We start from the raw sequence: 20884 nt of genomic DNA, 5'->3' as shown, positions 1-20884 counted from the left end.
AAGGAGACAGTTCTTGAGGGTGTGGTTATCATGAGTTAATTGCAGCCCTGAGGGGTTTGAGACACTTGGGTGCATTTCATACCTTTTAACTGTCCAAGGATGAGATTTTCACACGAAGGCTCCACCCCACGGTATTTTACTTTTTATTACATAAATCAGTCTGTGTGCCTAGAGATCATTTATCATTTCCCTAATATTCACCAGGGTACAAACAGTACTGTTCCAGTTCCATTTAACCTCCTTATTTCTCCCTCCTACTCCTGCTCAAAAAAAAAAAAAAAAAAAAAAAAAAAAAAAAAAGTTGGCAAGATGCTAAACTTGTATAATGGTGGTTCTGTATTTAATGCAGAAATCATACATTATCATAAGAAACTTTCACCCTTGAGTACTCTTTGTACTTCTGAGAACATGATATATGGCTGACTAGTACACTTAGCAATGATGACTTCATTTAAATCTTACAGTTTCTGAGAAAAGGATTACTGCCTAGAACCTAACTGGTATGAAAAATACATACTTTCAGATGCAACTGCAGTTAATATCAGCTTAAATTTGTGTGTGGAGAGAATACTCTTGCAACATGAGATGTGTTAAAATTTATAGGAGTGGAAAGTGAAACACTTGCTGAGGTTTTGCTTTCATGCCAAAACTTTTTAATTTTTCAGCAATTACAGAATTTTTCATCACCATTCACTATTTACGTGTTTCAGCCTTCCCAGCCCAGCTTCCTTGGTATACTAGTGACACAGGATCAAAAATTAACTAATGTTTCTGAACTCCCATATGGCACTTTAGAAGTTTCCTCTGTTTCTCTGGCAAACAGGCAGCACCAGTTTGTTTCTCTCGGTGTTTTGTGGTTCCTTGACAGAACTTTTTGCATCCCAGATGAGAATGCTCAAAGCCCCAGAGGAGCTTGGGGTCAGCACAGTGGAAATTAGCTAAAACTCCTACTGCAGCCACGAGATGTAGCATTCTTAACTGATGTCAGGGTTATGTGCAATCGTGGATCTTAACTTGCAGTATTTTTTCATCCAGCCGTACTTCACAGCTATTCAGCATGTTTCCCTCATGGATAATCACTGCCTGTGCAGCAGGGCTCTCTCAAGGGGTCTGTAGAAGCTCTAAAGACTTCCCATTTTTTGTATGTGCATTTTGTGGGCAAGTCAGTATCATGACATCTTCTTTGGCTTAATATTATGTGATAAAACTTACAGACATAACTTGATTTTTTTTTTCTTGCCTGATGGACAAGCTCTGGAAACACAATTTTTTTAGTTTCAATTAAATACTTGTGAATACTGGCTTGCTTAGAAGGACATGGAAACTGAGTATGCTGTTTTATAGAGGCTTGCAGGCATGTATAAAAAATGTGTTTGGAAAGGAAGACAGGTTGAAAAAAATCCTGAGATAGATTTACATTACTCCTTCCACATTTATCTCTTCTTGAGATAAATGCACCCTGTTGGCATGCGCTCCTGATTCTGCCATTTCTTGACTGAGATATCCATGAGTCATTCAGAAAAGAAAAAGCATGATTGAAAAGTGCTAATTGAAATAAAATATTTGCATACAATAGGGGCATGGCATCTGCCTGAGCCATACATTCTTTTAAAACTAAAGTGCAGTCATTCACAATTTTACAGACTTCACCTTATTTGTCAAATTTGATGTTTCCACTGATCGTGTCCAATGACTTGTTCAGTACATTTTGGCAAGTTGGTCTTGCCTTCCACAGTGGTTTTCCAAGATGCCTCATCATGTGGCTGCCAAGCTCACTTTGAAAGCTGACAAAGCTTTTTATACATTAGTCAAGTCTTACTCAAAGTTGCTCTGAGAGGACCTTTTCTGGCACCTCAAGTGCCACCCTACGGTATAGATGAAGAGAAGCACAGTATTGTAGAGGTCAGTATGGTCTTTTGTCCCTTCTAGCACTGCTAGAGACAAAAACTGCAATGTTGCTTTGGAGCACAGTCAGAGGCAATAAAGAAATACAGTGTTTGTTCTTAGGGGCAAGATGGAAAACTCACAACTTGTTGAGTTTTTGTGATTAGTTGACTACCATATTCCTTTGTCATGAATGGTTTACCTTAATGTTCAAGTGAAGAGCAGCTGTTATTCCTAGTCCTTTTCTCTGTGTCGGAATCCCAGAGATAGGTGAAAAACAGGGCTGAGGTTAGGGTTGTGGGTTACAGTATACAAATCAGTTGCAATGCTCTGATTTGATTTACGATCACCATGGCTCATAAGTGCCAAAGCTGCCTTCTAAAATTTATGCCTATACATTGTTTCCCAAGAGTTTTAGTGAAGAGGCTTTAGTAGTCCATAATAAATGGAAGAATAAAGTAGGGCAAAGGGAATACTAGCAGAAAAAAATAACAGGCTGATTTATTCTCTGAGAGTATCATCCTGCTTGTTCAATAAAGTTTAGCCTGAGGGTCTCATCCCTTTAAGCTCTCTGCCCCTTGGCCTTTTTCCCCTTACCTCCACATACCTGTTGAGACACATGTTTTTCTCAGGTTTCATCCCATAGGTTTCTTCCTAGCCAGCCACCCACATCCTTTTAAGACAGATCAGTTGATTAAGTAGAACATTTTGTGTGGGGGATCACCTTGGAGTTCAGAGTGCTTACTGTCACACAGAAAACAGCAGTGTTCTCCCTGAAAGGATGCAACTGGAGAAGATATAAGCCTCATGGTTTTCAAAGTACCGTAACCACATTAAAATCTGAGCTCTAAAAATAGGAATAATAGGGTATTGCACTCAGTAGCTTTCTAGACAGGATGAAGAACTATCACAGTCCACTTTGAGGTATGTAATTACACACTGAGTTTACTGAAAGCAGTTTCTACAGGTTTATTACATCATTCACAACAAAGCCATCATCAGCTACTGTATTTGTGGATGCTATTAATACCCATATTTTAAAATTAATCATATATAGTGCCTGTACATGCACTACAGGCATTAGAGCATTAGTGCTCCTCTGCTAGGGTTCACCCACTTTAGCATTTCAAGGGGTGTGGGTGGTTTTGTTTGGTTTGTTGGTTGCAATTTTAATAAATTTGAAGGATTCAGTGGTTTTGTTTCAGGGCTGGTGTAAACCTCAGACTCTTTTATTTAGTTAAAGAATGTTTTCAAGTATCTTTAAGTAGCTGTTCCCAAGAACAAGTAAAAGGAAAAGAATGCTGCTGGGTTTTGGAATTGTTGTCCTTTCTTTGAGTTAAATTTCAGAGTGAAATTTCACAGAAGATGACCTTATGCATTGGAAGAAAAGGCAATTATTTGCCTTGTTCAAAAAAAGAAAACTGAAAAACCAAACCCTGGTGACTTATTTCTTGACATGCTGTTGCATGTTTATTCATTTTCCCAGTGATTCCTGATGAAGTACTGGAGCAGGGAAGGTGGCAGCTGTGGGAGCATGACTTTTGTCAGTACATACCTATCCATCCAAACTTGCACCATGCAATTAGCCATCCCAATTTAATTCTTAATGCACATGCAGTAAAATTGAAAAAAGCCAAGGCTTGGGCATTAATTGCATAGAAGTCTGAGGTATGCTGGAAGAATTCTAGCTAAAGAAGAGTTGTATTGTTTTGAATTGATTTATGGCAAACCAGAAAGTAGAACTAGGTCTGTGGAGATGTAACCCTAAAAAGCATTTGAAGTGATGGCAAATAAGGGGAGAATATGGACTTATTGAGGAAAGCGAGTGGACAAGAATAGGACTGAAGTGATAGTGTTTATTTAGAAAATGTGCTTCTGTGGCACTTTCACTATTTTAAGAGTAAACTGAGTGCACAAATGGGACAGACATAGTTTGCCTTCTGAGACGAGTACTTAGGACTCTTTTGCCACACTGGTGCGGGTTTTGGACTCTGAGCTCTGAACTCCCTTCCCTAGGTACTTCAAGGCAGAGGTTGTTCTCCAGATGGAATCGCAGTGCTGTTAAGGCTGAAAAAGACATCTAAGATTAAGTTGAAGCACTAATCTAACACTGCTATCTTCACCGCTAAATTGTGTCCTGAGATGCCACATCTACACATTTTTTAAATGTGTGATTCCACCATTTCCCTGTTGTGCCCAAGACAAGAAGTCATCACTTTTTTCTGTGTGTGTGTGTGTGTGTGTGTGTGTGTGTGTGTGTGTGTGTGTGTGTGTGTGAAAGCACACGATTATTCATTTCCTCAAAAACTCATGTTCTCATTTATCACCCTGAAGTCCTTTTCTGAAAGCTCCACCTCAGCTGAAGCACCACAAGCTGTGGTCAGAGCAGAGGTACCACTCTGCCCTCAGGCTGAGATGATGATGATTTTTGAGTAGCTGACAATAAAAGAGAGCTAAGATAAGTTGCTTTATCTTGCATGGTTTAAGAGTGCTTCCAGACAGCATTACCTCAGCTCCACAGTGAAATGGTAACTTGTTTTCTGGCACTGACTCGGCTGTGTCTTGGCCCTATCAGGGCCCATATTCATGGGCAGTCTCTCTGACTGGCTTTATGGTCTCCTTAATGAGTAATACATGCAGACTGATGTAATTTTTTTTTTTCTTGGAGCATCCCTGTGAAGCAGGGAAGCTCCTTCAACCCTTAGTTAGCTGTTTGGAAGCAGGTAGCAATTCTTGCTGTTCAGAAAAGGAGAAAATTCCTTTAATTTTACAAAATTAAAAATCACAGATATTTCCATAGAGTGAAAGGTAAAAGCTTTTGTTAATCATTATAGAAAATTTTTTTTTTTAAATAAAATGTATGTCATATATATGCTTCATTCAAAGCATACATAGCTTGGTCATAATGATTTAAAGGACTTTAACAGCAGACAGTGTTTTTTTCTCATCTTTTTATCATGAGCTGTGCTGCATCAGTTACTAGTTGTATATAGCACAGAGAGTCATCCCAAAATAATGAAAAGTATAACTTGGAGAACTGGGCAGATAATGGATAATGTAGGTAATGGGTGGACAGGAGGGAAAATTGACAAAAAATACATTTTCTTAAAGAAAGTGTTTATTAATTTTTATAGCAAGTTTTCTCAAGTTTTTAAAAATCAATTTAAGTGATTCTACAAAGGATCTGCATAGCTTCAGTACATTTTTTTCCAGAATAAATGCCTTTAAGTTAAGAAGACCCTACTCCATAATAAAATATGTCAACTCCATTTATAAAATACTATTTTATTTTGTCATGAAGGGAGAAGTTTTTTCGATACATTAGAGTTATCTGAGAAGCTGAATTTTGAATTGCTTTTAAGCTTTCTTTAACAGTGCCATTTGGAATAAAGAATTGCAGTCTGGGAAGTAATCTTAAGTGATAATAAATGCTAAAAACATAACTTTTCTCTGGTTGAAAAGGCAGAACTTCTGACCGGCCCCATAAACCTAGGGATGCTTTACCTTATGCATTCATAGGAAGTACAGGAGAGTCTGGCAAGGTCATCATTTGCAAAGTTTTGGGTTAATTCTGGCTGCTTCTGGCCATACAGAATTCTGTCAATATTTGGGAAGGTCCATTGTGTTAAGCTGTGTTTTGCAGTCTTGTGGGCCAGGAAGAGAGGAGAGACTGTTGTTGACAAAGCTTGCCATACTAGATTATTGCTTTATTCAATGTCTATCTAGCAATCCATTGAAAGTCTACCAAAATCATAAAGCAGATAGATGGTGAAGGTCTGATTGCTCTTTCTAGGGGTTGGGTTTTTTTATTTCTTTCTTTTTTGCTTGTGATGATGCTTTTATCACTACTTTGAAAAACACGTGTTCTGAATGTGTTTGAAAAGAATGTGTTCTGAACACATCAAGGAAGTGAGGGTGAAAGTTTTTTAAAATGCTTCAGAAGTAAAAAAAAAAACCAAAACTATAATATAGTTGTCATGTTAAAGTTTTAAATAACCTGTATGTTTTAAATTAATGTATTTATATGTGAAAGTGAGTAAGAATGGTGCTAGTTCTTTGGAAGTGGCTGCATTCCCTGCATGGATGTTATTCATAGCTCTCTATTCCCCTGGTACATATAAAGCAAAATGAATTGGCTATCTTTTTACATCTCCCTTTGAATGTTCTCTAGTGACTCTGCAAGTTACCCCTTTTTGTCTTTCTATTAAATAGCATTTAAAGCTTCTGGCACAGCTGGACTTCAGTATGTAAGAAAGCTTTTAGGGTATTACAATGTCATTAGCTATTGAAGCTACAATATTTGAAACATCGAAACCCATCCTGACTTTGCTGCATGTGGCATGTGCTTAAAAGTTTGGGTGTGTATGTATATTGTTGAAGCTATCCCTGAACAAAGTCATGCTGACAATGAATAAAGAATCAATGCTGCTTTTTTAAAAGCTTCTTTTCTAATCTCTGTAATTTGAAACTGAAGACTTAGAACAGTGGGTCAGAGATTGTTCTGCAAGATAAATCCCTTGCATCACATAACCCTGACAACTCCCCGGTTCCATCAAACTAATAACAAATGGATGAGAAGATAAGCAAAACTAATGGGGAGGTTACATTTTTGTGACAAAGGTTTATGGCCATACTGAATCTCATGTACTGTGATATCCCTCCTCCTTTTCCTCCTCCGCTTTGGTATTTTTTTTACTATCAGATCTGAGCATTCCTCTATCTGAAGCTCTTCTGTGGAGGAGATATGATGAATAGCAAGCTGAACTGCATGTCTCCAAAAAGCTGCTGTGAATAACTCTCTACTTCTCTAGTAGAAATCACTGTTTTTTCACAAGGCCAGGCCTCATTCTTGCACACTGTACATCCACATTCTGCTCCTTGGATGCTGCTATGTGTTTGAAAATTGAAACACACTGATGTAATCCCATCTCCCTTTCTTCTTAAAACTGTGCAATAATGGAGTTTGGCAGCAGTGACTGAATGTCATCTGGACTGGATCTTTTCATAAAGCAGGACCAGCTTACAGCAGGTGGCTCAGGGTGATGTCTGATTGAGTTTTGAGTATCTCCAAGGGTGGAGAGGCTACAGATGGAGCTGTCAAAGCCTCTCTGCACAACCTGTTTCAGTGTGAGACCAGCCATGTTGAGAACTATTTTTTTCCCCTAATATCTAATTGTAATTTCACATGTTCTGACTTGTGCCCATTGCCTTTTGACCTGTGTCTGGGCAACTCCCTTTAAATCCAGTCTGTTAAATTCTCTTGATTCACTACAGTAGATAGGTAATGAGCAGAAGAGTAAACAATTGGCAAATTACTTCTGTTGGAGATCTGGTCCAAACACACCTTTGAATCCAATGGTCAAGACAACTGTACAAGATGTAGGAGACTGTTTCTTTAAAATGGAGAATGAGTGTTCCAATTGAAGGGTTGTGGCATCAAAATTTTGAAAATAATAAGGAGCTAGTAGTTCTTCTATAGCTGGTCACATATAAACCAGCAGGCTGCTTCAGAGGCAAAGGTGAACATGATGACCTCGAGAGTTCAATTTACAACTGTACCTGCACTTTGCCAGGAAGGAATCACTAAGGAACTGAATAATGAATCCAACTTTCAATCCCTATTCATAGGGTGCCATATAAATATGAAGCTTTATTTACTCAAGGAGTATTTCTCCATGCTTATTCTCTTTGGGTTTATTTTTTTTTTCTCTTTTGCACCCAACAAAAAACAAGTAGGAGTTTTTGCTCCTAAGAAGGGAAGTGGGAATCTATATTAATAAAGCCAAGTTATTTCTCTTTAAAGATTATTTCTGTAGGTTTGCATCAATAACTTGAAATTAATCTGGAGGACAGTTATAAGGAAGACCTACCCAAGATGAACCATGAGAAATTGCTGTATGAACATACGCTGTGGAATATGTTAGGGGCCCTCTTGATCCTGGTCATTGGATAGTTCAGCTGCACAAAGGAAGTTTTTACAGAACCTGAAGATCATCAAGGATCATTTAAATCCCCAAAGACTAAAAAGGCTATTTTTGTGCTTTGGTTTGGGCCTTCACAGTTAGAGGAGAAGGTGAAATGCTGGCTCACTGATGTCAAAGCCAAACTTTTACCACTTCAAGAAGTTTCTCCAGTCACACAGCCTGCAGCACACAGTGGGACAGAGCCACAGTGAAACTCCACCATAGGACCAAAATGTAAGCACTGTAGAGAAGTAGAAGAATAAGCACTGGTTTTATCAACTGCACTGATTATTCCTTTGCATCACAAATAACTTGAAAATCCACATTACCCAAGCTCTCTTGCTGCAGCAATATTGTGAATGTCTTAGGCTAACATAAATTTTAGGAAACAATGTTGACTTCTGCTTCCGCTTATAAAATCTTTTATTTGCTAGTTCTCCACTTGTAATCATGTTGTCCAAAAACTCTAATTTTTTACAGATCACTTTATTTTTATTTATTTTTTTTGTCTGGCTAATGAGAGAACAAGGAAATAAATGGGAAAGAAGATAAATCTACAAAGACCATGGTCATTTTATCGAGAATTTCAGTCACTACTTTTTTTAGTCTGTTTCTGTTTAGCTAAGAAATTGAATAGGGCTTTGAGATATCAAGAGTATTGCTTAGTAATAAGCAGTTCAGAGCTATTGAATTGATTATTTTTCTGAATAGCAAAATATGTAATTTTTTGAGGGATTTTGTATCTTTCAATTAGTTTTTTTATTGAGTGAGAGGACAAGCATTCATTGAATTAAGAGGCTGGGGGGAAGAGGAATTGTCACATTCTCTTAGAAGCTTACCTGACATTTTCTTTCCCATCCCCTTAACACAGCTCAGCTCCCCCAGATACTTTATATTTCTTAAAATCCCTAAGATTTTTTTTATGTGTGTTAGGACTTTACAGAATTCTTGGTCCATAGTCTGTATTAGATTTAGCAACTGGAATCTTATGTTTTACATGCCTGTTCCTAGGGATTGAGCAGCTTGTTTACTGAGATGATGTAAGTGATCCCAGTGGTTTTTATTGGCAGTGGAAGGCACACTGAATATTCAAAGCAAACAGAATTGATTTTAAAGAATGCAAAAAAGTAACCACTGTGAAATGTGTGAGAGTTGAAACATTTCTGAGCAGTTTTTCTTCTTTGTGATTTGCTTTTCTGGCATAAACCATTTTTAATGACCTGATACACATATCTTCTCCTTTGATAAACCTAAAGAATCTACCACAGGCTTTTTCAAAAGAGCAGTGATGCTCAAATTGATGTTATAGTTGGGTTAGCCACCTCTCCTTTTACAGTGCAAGAATAGTAATTTATATTAATATTTTCCTGTTTCCTCTTGAGGCATCACATAAGCTTTCCTCTTATTACACCAGCCTTCCAGAAATCCCATCTTCTGAAACTGAGAAGACTTTAAGGAAGAGATGAAATTTCAAATAATTATTTATATTCCTTCCATAGAGCATTGAAGCACATTTTGCTAGCATATGCTTTTTTTTTTTGATAGAAAACTAATAATTAATATGATCACAGCTTGTCTGTTGGATTCTTCCAAATGACAAAGCAGAGATGAAGAGCCCCACAAAGTCAAAACTATGTGTGCATTAAATTGATAACTTTCAGAGTATCGTCATTGCTGACAGCAACACATTGGTCAAAAGCAAGTATTATTAAGTCGACAGTCTTGTATATAGTGTTTATAGACGTGATAGGAATGTGGTCTTGCAGAGGGTAAGACCCATATGTTTTCATTTAGATACTTTTCAGTAAGCTTCTAAATCTTGTTGAAGACCTTGCTAAGCTTGGTTTTGAATGATCAGTTGGGAAACATTGTATTTAAAGTATTGATCTATTAAATTACTATCTCTTGTAGAGATTGAATTGGTTGATTATAAAGATAAATAAATGGGAGAGGGGAACATAAGAGTTCAAATTCAAAAGGTAGAAACCAGTTCACAAAGCTCATTCTGATTGTAGCCACATGAAAGAAGAGACATAATGTGGTACAGTGTATTCATATTGTGTCCTGTGCTTGCAGAAGTGTTATAACTTGTGAAACAATGCTTTTTTGTGAAAATTTTATCATCCTATGGTAAGCCTTGCTGTGGAATTTTTTTCTTTTCTGTGTTCAAAATGTATTATATTAGGGATGAATACAGCAAAGAAGATACTCAGTATGTAGAATTCCTATGTACATAAGGAGTTCGTTTGCTTTTTAGTATTCTTTGAGGAAATTCTGCAGGATGTTCAGAACCTGAAAACCTAGGACTTGAAGTACTTTCATCAAGTGTCTCCTTGTTTTTCTTTGCCCTCCTGTAATGACATACTTATCACTATCCACTGAATGGAATAGATAGATATATCTGAAAAATACACTTTTACAGTATCTCCAGAGATCAACAATGACAGCTGCAAAAGCATGGTGTCCCCTTTGTACATGGGAAGTACAAAGTGCCAAGGTCACTCGGACTCATGTGTTTTGAGAAGACAGTTTCTGTTTGGTTGGTATGCCATGATTTCCCTTTGGCACAAAATCTTTCCAAAGAGGCCAAAATATTGGATCCATTACTTCAATACCTGTTGAGAAAACTTTCAGATTTAAAGTTTCTGCCAGGTAAAGAATCTTCTTTTCCTTAGTCCAGTCATTACAAAAACTCCATGCTTCCTTCAAAACAAGTTGTTGTTGCAGGTCTTACTCTCTTGTTGAGAGTAAGAGATAGTTTTGGATTTTTGGGGAAAGAATGGAGCATCTGTCTTATGTAGCTCAATTAAAAGAACAGTGTGTGTGAATAGGTTCTCCAAAGCATGATCAAGAGCATCTCTGTTATGTTTTCTGCTCTGACACACAGTTGTCTTTATTGGTGTAGAGGAAGACAATCTTCCTAATTCAGACGCTTAAGAAAGTTGTTGTAAATTAGGCAGTTTGAAAACTCTCATGTGTAGGTATTAATTCAGCTCTTTTTTCCCACTGGATAATTGTTTAATCTTTCATAAAGTATGACTTCGTTTTAGCCTTGATACACCTACCCTTAGAGCTGTGTCCATGAAGTTTTTACTCTTTCAGGTGGTCCCACAGAGCTCAGTGAAGGTTATTTGTTAGAGTAACATCTGATTCTATATTTGGTTTCTATAACTCAGTTCTTTTTTGTGTATTATGCATGCATGTTGTTTTCTCTTGCACATCCCTCTTAATGAAGCCCCTGCTTTTTTCATTTGGTGGTGTTTTTTGGTTTGTTGTTTTTTGGGTTTTTTTTGCGTTTCTGTTTTGTTTTGGTTTTTTTTCTGGTATTTCTGCTAGTCTTGTGCAAAACATTGTGTATAAGGAGAGGGGAATTATGCTGTAAGGAATAAGTTGTCACCTTTTCTTGCTCTACCCTGATTCTCTGATTTATTTATAACTACTTAATTGATCTAGTGTTTTTTAAAACCCTTTTACATTTTTAACTTTTAATTAGAATCAAAGTAAAATTTGGGTTGCTTTTATCTGTATTTGCAATATAGCTGTCCCTATCTTCCACAGGGTCTCTTAACAGTCAGAGTTTTTGGTTGGATGTTTTAGTGGATAAAGCAATTTTTAAAATTTTCCTGAATACCATTCTTGTCTAACCTGCACTCTAAAATGAAATGTATTTAATGGTCTGAGTCCTGACCCTGGTGAACAGCAGTCTGCATTACAAAACAGACGCAGAACTGGTGGTTTGTGCTTGGGGACACTCAGACCCAGTCAGTGTGGGGGCACAATTCCCTCACACCCCAGGGAGTATTTTCTGAAGGTGAAGACTGAGGTCATTCATCAGGCAATAGGGAAAACCATCTCTTGTGAAACTGGTCTTTACACCAGCCAGAGAGAACATTTCCCAGGGCTGCTGCTGTTGTGGCCTCATTGCTCCCTTTGGTTGAGAGTTTTATAATCTGGGATCTCCTAGACTGCCTCAGTTACATGTGACATTTGCTTTGCAGAATATTATGCAAAGAAGCAATGATTTGCATTTCAGGGTGATGTTTTTAGCAGGTTATTTGTTGGAAAAAATGCCTTAATATAGGTAAATTCCTGATTCTGCTACAGTTATTATGTGTTTTGCTTTCATTGGAGAACTGGGGCATGTGATTTATACACCAATTTATTTTTGTTGGTACATTATGGACTGCACCCTCTACTCATTAAGATGCTTTCCTAAGAGTTACTCTGGCACTGAAGTTGAGCGACTTAAGTGGCTGTCATCTTCGTGCCAAATGGATTAAAACAAAAAATGCACAGCCCTTCTTGGTAGATCAGTGCTCAATTTCAGCTGGGTCATACCAGGTTAATAAGACAAAGTATCAGGTTTCCTTTTGTGGCTTTTTTCTCTTTCGGTTTAAAAGAAGGAAAAGGAAGGTTTGGTTTTATTCATATCTTTACCTATTTCAGCTCAAAACTGTGTGTGAACCTTTTTATTTCAGAGCACAGTAACACAATTTAGATAATTTCATGCCTGCATTAAATTAACCATAAGTGAAAATGCAAATTAATCAAATTTTATTTTTCCATCTGCTGTGTAAATAAGCCTTAAACCTCCAGTGGTTACTGAATAGGGGAAGTGGCTTAACAGTAGGAATGAATACAGGGCTATCAGTCTGAATCAGCCAGAGGAGACATAGGTAGAATAATTCTTTGGGTCAGGGCCATGAAGGAGACTGCTCTAATAGCCCATTCACCTTTACTTTTTATAACATTGACATTATGAGCAGGGAACTCTTTTTTCAAAACTGGTATAAGCAAAATCCCTGAGTAGGGAAGAGGATGTAGAAGGAAGGAGGAACATGATGCTGAGGTGGGCACTGGTGGGAAAAAATTCTTCAGAGTCCAAGAACTTTGGAACTTTCTGTTTTTCTCCAGAAAAAAAGAGTGAGCTCCCTTCTGAGCATGTTTTCTCCTGTCTTCAGATTGGGGTGGTCACAACACACCTCTTACCTTCAGCTTACTTCTTCCAGATGTTTTTTCTCCTTCTTCTGTAACTGCATAGAAAATAATTAATGTATTTTTGAAACAATCTGAAAGCTTAGACTTGAGCATGATTGTGGCATAGACCACAAAACAAACTCATCGTAAAGGTAACTATAAATACTGCAATGGGAAGAGAAAAAGGAATCTTGGCCCACCAGTGGGCATGACTTTATTATCATACTTTGAAAAATACGTCAGCTGGAGATATCAGGGTTTTTTGCATACCTCCACCCTTTGCAGTCACATTTTACGATCTCTCTAAGCTTTGTGCAAAAGCCACAGCTCTGATACCCCTTGGTCAGATAGTGTTGGGAGTCTCATTTGATAGCAGGTATTTCTACTCTTCTCTGAACTTTGATGTCTGTTTAAATTGCAAAACCTTGGACCTTGTTTAAAGTTTGGGGGGGATGTGGGGTTTATGCATGGTGGTGCTGTCATGCTCTCTGTCCTATTACTTTTTTAAAATATATTTTGGGCAATTATAACCAAGTTGAAGTGTGTCAAAGATATTGAGCCCAACTGACTGTTGTGGAAACTGGCAGCTGTGGAGATAAGAGAGGGCCTGAAAATGTTCCCACCATGGGGAGGTTTACCCCTTACTTCACACGGGAAAATAATCCCAGGGAACACCAGTCATTTGGTTTGGCTATTTATGGAACTACTTATTTATTCTTAGAAATCCTTTGAGGGTACTTTTGTAAACTGAGTATCTACTCTGTACAGATATGTTTAGATGGTCTGTGGCAAGTGATGTATTGCCTTGGCTGGTTGTACATGATTTTGTCATGTTCTGGTGCCCTAGTAAAATCGGTGGGTTTTTATTTCTTTCTCTCCCCAAGATTTCTTTCGACCTAGCCGAATATACTGCTGACGTTGATGGGGTTGGCACTTTACGGCTCCTAGATGCTATTAAGACCTGTGGCCTTATCAACTCTGTGAAGTTTTACCAAGCCTCCACCAGTGAACTTTTTGGAAAAGTGCAAGAAATCCCACAAAAGGAGACCACCCCTTTTTACCCAAGATCGCCTTACGGTGAGGAGCGCTGATGGTGTGTGTGTAGTGTCGGTCTGTCTGTCTGTCTATTCTCCCTGCTCATGTCTCAGGGCTGAAGTCATTTGGAAGTGAGATTAGAATGATGATAGAGCTAAAGTGACTAGACATGTTGAGAGGCATACCTTTATGAATTACTATATAAAAAGTATTTGCTGCCATTGCCTGGGGGTTGGAAATTAGCATCTCACTTCACAAGGCCTTGTTCATTCAGCTCAGAGGTGAAGAGCTCTTGAAGAAGGGGGAGTAGGGTGACTCCTCCTTCACAAAGGGTTGTGAGGTACCACTGAAGTGATAAAGTTTCATTTTTATTTTTTTTTTGCCTAAATGAAAGACTCCCGAGAGCTCACATCTTCCTTCATGAACTCTAATGAAATTTGAAACACTTATTCAAGCAACGGGCTTGGAGGATTTTGGTGATAAAGTTTCAAATCAATTTGAGTGTTAAGGCACCAGATTTTCACTTTTATTCCTCCAAAGTAATTTTGGTTTTGTTTTGGGTTTTTTTTTAATTAACAGAGGTCACTATAGTGGCATATTTCACACGCTCTGACTGTGTTAATTATATTGTAAAAGAAAAAATGCTGTGCTTGAGTGCGTATAAGAAAACAAGTAAGAAAGTGCCCTGATGTTTCCTGGCCAGTTCAGAGGCTGCTCAGAATATGAGTATTTTCCCATTCAGCTGCTGTTTATTGGGCTGATTGTTTTTTTAATATAAAATTTGGCACATATAGGGAACTAATCAAATGCTAAAGCACTTTGCTGTTGAAATGTGGACTTCACCTTGCATGTAACAGAGACTTGTGTGTGTGTCTGAGCTGTGTATGAGCCAAGCATTTATACAATAACACTTCAAAATTATTTTTACAGGGGCAGCAAAACTGTATGCCTACTGGATTGTGGTGAACTTCAGAGAAGCCTACAATCTCTTTGCTGTGAATGGCATCCTCTTCAATCATGAGAGCCCCAGAAGAGGTTAGAAAATCCATGTGAAACTGTTTCCAACCTTGCATATATCTGACCGGAAAAATGGAACAATGCATCCACAGGTTTCATTTAAACTTGCCAGAATTCAGCAGGGAAGGTGTCATGACTTGCAGCCTACCCATGGCATTTGGTGCAGCCCTCCTGGCAGTCTCAGAGCCTCAGAGCTCAAGAACAGCAGCTTTCCCCTTCAAGCATTGTATTCCATTTTGTAGCTCACAAATGCTGAAGGGAATTTTGGGTATCTAATTTTGTGTCCCTCTTGATAATAAGTAAATGCAAAAATGTTAACATAACACATTAGAAAGGATGGTTTTCTAAACATTTATTTGGGCAACTACATAACAGATGCAATTTCAGGTGTGGCATACTCAAGATTTTAATTTTTCTATAAATGTCAAATTAAGAGGTAGAAATAATAGATGCTCTAAGTTCATAAGACTAATTAGTACAGCCTGGTATATTTTGAAAAAAATTTTGAATTATGGCCCATACTGTTTTACAAGATGGCTTTTAACACATGGCTTTAAAATGCCTTTCAGTTTAATCCTTAATAGCAATGCAGCTTAAATTCTACTTAATCATCCCTTTTCCGCTTGCAGTACTTTATGAACAATTAATGCTGGTATTTAGTTTGAGTAAGACTCCGTGGTTGATTAGAAGTCTCTTTTACAATGACAGTTTTCCTCTGTCCTTTAAGTACTGTGATGTAGAAAACACTCTAAAATTAAACTTTAAATTAACACAGAAAACTGGATTCTCAGTGCAGGAGCCTTTTATTGTGGTCTGTTTCTAAATGAAAAATAAATTCAAGTTTTACAGGAATGCAATTATATAAATTATAGCCTGGCACAAAATATAAGATTTTTAATCACACTTATATGGTACTTATATAAAACAGACCATAATTTCGACTCTGCTTGAAAGGAAAAAATAATAAGAGGAGGAAAAAGGAGTCCATGTCAATAGGATTTAAATATTCATTTCAGTCTTTGGGAGTCACAGCTGTGAAACCTCATCATACAGTGGGTAGGCAGCATTTACAGTAATTGGTGGTAGAAGCTGGTGTATCACTTCACTGGAGCAAATAAAGCACAAGTTCAAAATTAAAGGGGAATCATATTCACTAGATTATTTAATTAAGAAGCCCTAATACTTTGCTTTCTATTAAAGATTTTACTGAGGTGTATTCATAGTGTGCTGTAAACTAATGTTCAAATTGCTCTGAATTATCACTATGCAATCAAAACATTCTGACCATTCTAAAAAATGTGGGAATATGCAATAAAGAATATTAGCTGGGCATGATTTCTAATAACTCCAAGGAGCTACAAGGTGAGATGAAAATTTTATGAACACGTACTTTTTCTGATGCTCTGGTATAGATTTGTGCCATTTTGAAGGAGGAAAACTTCAGTATGCATTGCTATTTTGATCCCTCTGGTGTTTGTTCCTGCTTTAACACTACTGCAATAGGGTTTCCAATCTAAGGTCTCTTTTCAACACATTTAATGTCCCCATGGAGTACTCAAGTCTGTGCTTTGAAGTCTCAGGCTGTACTTTTCATTGTGTGCGTGTTTGCTGGGTGAAGTTTTGGACCCTTTATACCCTGAACAGGAATCTTGTCCTAGAAATTATTTCACTGATTCTTTTTGCCTTAGCAGGAATACTTGCCATTAAAGCAACTGTAACCACAGACCAGTGTGGGAAAAGGTTTGAAAAACATACTTTACAAATAAGAACATGATACAGCAGTAGTTTTGAGATTGCCTCTTTATAAACATTCATCACTTTCTTAATATTTTTGAAGATTGCAAAGGCACTTCAGGAGGAAAAGAGAATTTAACTGGAATTTCTAACTTCTGTGCAAAGCCGGTAATTTCCATGGAAGTTTTAAAATGCTTTAAGGTTTAACCTTTTTTTAATACTGATTTCAAAGATTGGGAATACCTAAATAAATCAATACATATTTTTTTCCAATACTATATACCACTATTTCAGTTGGTTTAGGGTTACACTGAATGCATCAAATACAGCATCCCATTGATGGTGGTATTATTTGCTTCTTGTCCACACAAAACCTAATGCCCAAGAATCAGAGAAGAGCAGAAGATTGCAGCAGTGCCACTTGCTGAGATGCAGAGTTGATCACTTCTGCCAGACAGTGCATACCTGAATTTTAAATCATACTTTTGAAAATATCTGTAAGTTTCTTACACAAAATGTATTTATGGGAAAAAACTGTGACAAGACAAACTCTAGTATTGCTTGTAGCCAGGGATCTGTGAAATATGCTACACTGGAAGGCACTGGTAAGGATGAACAGAATGTTCATCAAGGTATTTTTCATACCTTGGAGCCTGCATTGTGGGCTGTGCTCAAATATAGAAGTATTTGTATTTGAAGTAGGAGTACTCATGTTGAAAGATGGTGAATTGAAGTTGTCTGCCAAGCTGGTCACTGATGTTGAATTGAACAAACAATTGTAAAGAGTTTGCTTCATGATCTGTATTGTAAATAAGTGTTTGGGGTTGCTCAAAAAGTCACCCACAAAGGTTTTAGCAAAAATGGGTTGAATATGAATTTATAAAAACATGACTTAACAAAGTTTGATGGCATGGTTCACTCAATTACTTACTACATGGATGAAACATAGAGATGAATAGTGCGAATCAATTTGGAATGATTTGCACAGAGACTGAAAGCGCTAAAGTGTAAGGCAGACCCATTGAGTAAAATTTATAAAATCCTGATGCAGCTTAGATGCAGCTAGTTCAGTCTTTAGTTTCAGACCTTTACAATGATTTATGTCTAAAAAAATTATTTTTTTTCATTCATTTGTATTAATTTACCATGCTGTCAGCAACTTACTGAGCATCTGTTGTGAATAAAGGGTCTCGACTATGATACCTCAGTCTCAGGTAAAGAATCTCAAACCTTGAGATGAGTCCCAGATCAAGGGGAAAGGCACTGCAGAGCAGTGAACCTGTAATTTAAATAGAACTGAAACTGCATTTAGCCAAAGTTTTTAGTAGAAAAATCTCTCTGGCTCGAGGAGCAACTTTGAGAGGTGTCCTAACTCAAGGGGGAATCACTGTCACACAGCCATGCTGCCTTGCAGAGAGAGCTCAAAGGAGGCTCAATTAGACTGTCATTTATGGGATAAAGTGGTTGGCTTGTAGTTGAATTACACATGATGGGGAAGGTATGTATGAGACCCTTTGGACCCTCAACTGTCTTTGTTCTTCACTTACTGAGTCTTGGAAAACCACCCACTATTCGTGTGTTCCAAGCATTCATGCACCCTGGGTTAGTCTGACCCTTTGTGGATTTCCTGGAGGAGTTCTTGGCCCAGCTACAGCTCAGGTGTTTACATCCTTCGGAGCCTGTACCAAGCTATTGCTAGTTTGGATAAGGGGGCCAAGTGCATCTGCCACAATCCCTCTTTATATAATGTTCCAATATTGTAATGCTGGGGCAGCAGTCCACAAGCCTAGTGAAAATGAGAACTGCCTAATCTCAAGAGCTGCTTCCCTATAAAAGCAGTTCAGGAATCTACACCTCTTCTTTCAGTATGCCAATTCTTCTTCTGAGCCTTTCCAGCTTAAACTCAGAAAGGAGCGCCAGTAGTTAATATCATGTAGCCTGTAAAATAATAGGGAAGTCTGCATAGAGTTCATAAGGGTAAAGAGTGCTTAAGTCTAATATGAAAGGTTTCATATTTCTCAAAATTACAAAGGCTTGAGAGAAGTGCTGGATTTGGGAACATTTGGTTTTCTACTTTTATCTTGCTCTCTAAGAGAAAGACAGTAACAGGAGTAGTTCTAAGATGTGACGCCATAGTGTAAAGCTGAGCACTTAAGTTTGCTGTGTGGGCTTCCTTTTAAGTATGATGTTTCATGTTCTGACAATCAGAGTGACTTTACAAAAACACCAGTGATAAATTCGAGATTGGCTTAACCCACTGAGTCTTATATCTTAATTTGGGAATAATACGGCATTATTAAATTGCACAAGTACTTGGGTCTGTACTCAAGAGATACATGTGTATGTAACAGCAGAATGTATTATCTAAAATTTCATATGAAGTAAAATTAGTGGCTGTGTTAGACTAATCTTAATAAAATATACATCTACTTTGAGCCTTTCTGTAGTACTTTCCTTTCTATTATTTTCTTTATATTATACGTACTGCCTCTCATTTCACTTAGTCACTTTTACAGTTTTGTATGATGAAATAGTCACTTTTTGACCAGTACATACTTTTTAGCTCACATAAATCAACACAGCTGCACTGAAGTGAGTAGGGTCGTGTTGATTTATGCCAGCTGAGGGTCTGGCATAGTACTTCCAGTAATAGTCTGGTAATGTAAGATAAGCATGACTTGCTTCCTTTGGGGAAAAGACCTGTATTAGCAGTATACTTTGCTAAAGCTAATTTCTTTAGTTACTTTCATCCATTTTATCCAGGTATAGCTCAAGAGTTTTGTGATTTATGGTCATGCCAAGGTGAATGGGATCTTCCATTTCTGAAGCTTATTTATTGTCTAAGTATTAAACGAGTTGAAAAGCAATATGCTCTACAGTAGCTACAGGCAGTCTCTGTATGCAAAAATGAACAAAGGAAAACCTAAAAAACTTTTCCAAGCTAATGTTTGGTTTTTTACACTCCCCCTCAAAACAACATGATGGGATACCCAATGGGGGAGGTGATAGCTATCAAGTTGCTACTGGTAGTTGAACATGTCTCCCAGTATTACCAGTGGGAAAGTGTTTGCCCTATAGCAATATTGGAAAGATATTTCTGTTCCGTGAAATGACAGTTTTGACAGTGGAAGAGTGAGGCAAGTAGCAAGTCTAGTTTTCAGGAAAGCTGGGGTTTGATCCAAACCTTTTTTTACTTCATTGGAAAGATTCCCGTTCTTTTGTTGGGCTCTGGATCTCACTAATACCTCCTTTTCTGAGTGGGAAAGCAAACTGCTTGTTGACAGTGTCACTTGTTTTGTCCCAGACAAGCCCTTACTGTTGTCTCTCTTCAGTTCTGTGTAAGAAGTTGTCTCAGATTTGCAAGATGTGCCTTTGGATGTCTGAGATAATTTTCTGATTTGGTTAACCACTTCATTGCTTGCCTCATCTGATCTTAATCTGCCAAGATGTACAAACATGTATAGCATGTTTCCTGACACAATGCAACAAAAGTTTTGTTTGGTTTTTGTTGGGTTTTTTTCCCCCTAAGTAATACTTTGCCTCCATTCATGACATCATTGTGTAGATCATTCAGTAGGGAATTTTTGTGTGTCTGATACCAACTCTGGTAAAGCAGTTGTCATCAGACCGTTGCTGTATAGCCAGAGGGAAAGGATGCAACTGCTCATTTCTGTGATCTCTTTCAGCCAGGGTGGAAATGGCTAGGTATTAGATTGCAGGCTGAATGTTGTCAAAGTACATGTGGTAAGATTAAAATGAAAAGAAATCATATCTTAAATAAGATGAGGAGCATTCTTTGCTTTTATTGTGCATCTGGGTCTCAGGTTTGCCAGAGAGAAGGGGGTAAGAGCTTCCCCTACTCACTGTAAATATGCCTGTGTGCCTTTTGATGTTATGGTTTTTGTTGTTACCTTTTTTTTGTAATCAACTTTTAGTCTCCCTTTTGCCTCTATTTCGTAGAGAAGGTAGAAGCAGATGGTGACATCTGCTACTGACTTTCACAAGAAAACTGTGCAATTCCTACTGTAGCAGCTGCTCTTCTTCATCTACTGTATAGAGATGTAGTCAGCATCTGCCAGATTTCCCTTTCTCATGTCTGTGGTTGGAGACTAATCTCTTAAAACACTTTCAGTGCAAAGAAGCTTGGTCAACCTAGTACCACTGGAAATACTAAGGGCTTTTCTGGTGCTTTTTTTGGTAAGTTGAGGCCCTTGAAAGACATAAGTGTGTAAAATTTTAGTGCAAAGTTACATCCATTTAATGCAAAATTTCCA

At 37.7% G+C, this 20884-nt stretch overlaps 1 protein-coding gene across 1 annotated transcript in view; it reads left to right on the top strand.

Annotated features, from left to right (window-relative positions):
- GMDS (GDP-mannose 4,6-dehydratase) overlaps positions 1–20884 on the top strand; it is a 408928-nt gene that overhangs the window by 140557 nt on the left and 247487 nt on the right. Inside the window, exons 5-6 of the mRNA XM_038127425.1 lie at positions 13709–13901; positions 14790–14894. Of these exons, the coding sequence (XP_037983353.1) occupies positions 13709–13901; positions 14790–14894 (298 nt within the window). The remainder of the gene's footprint in view (positions 1–13708; positions 13902–14789; positions 14895–20884) is intronic.

This window comes from Motacilla alba, chromosome 2 (assembly GCF_015832195.1).
Source record: "Motacilla alba alba isolate MOTALB_02 chromosome 2, Motacilla_alba_V1.0_pri, whole genome shotgun sequence".
Lineage (NCBI taxonomy): Eukaryota > Metazoa > Chordata > Aves > Passeriformes > Motacillidae > Motacilla > Motacilla alba.
Note: the sequence above shows the minus strand (reverse complement) of the source record. Positions and strands in the feature narration are given on the sequence as shown.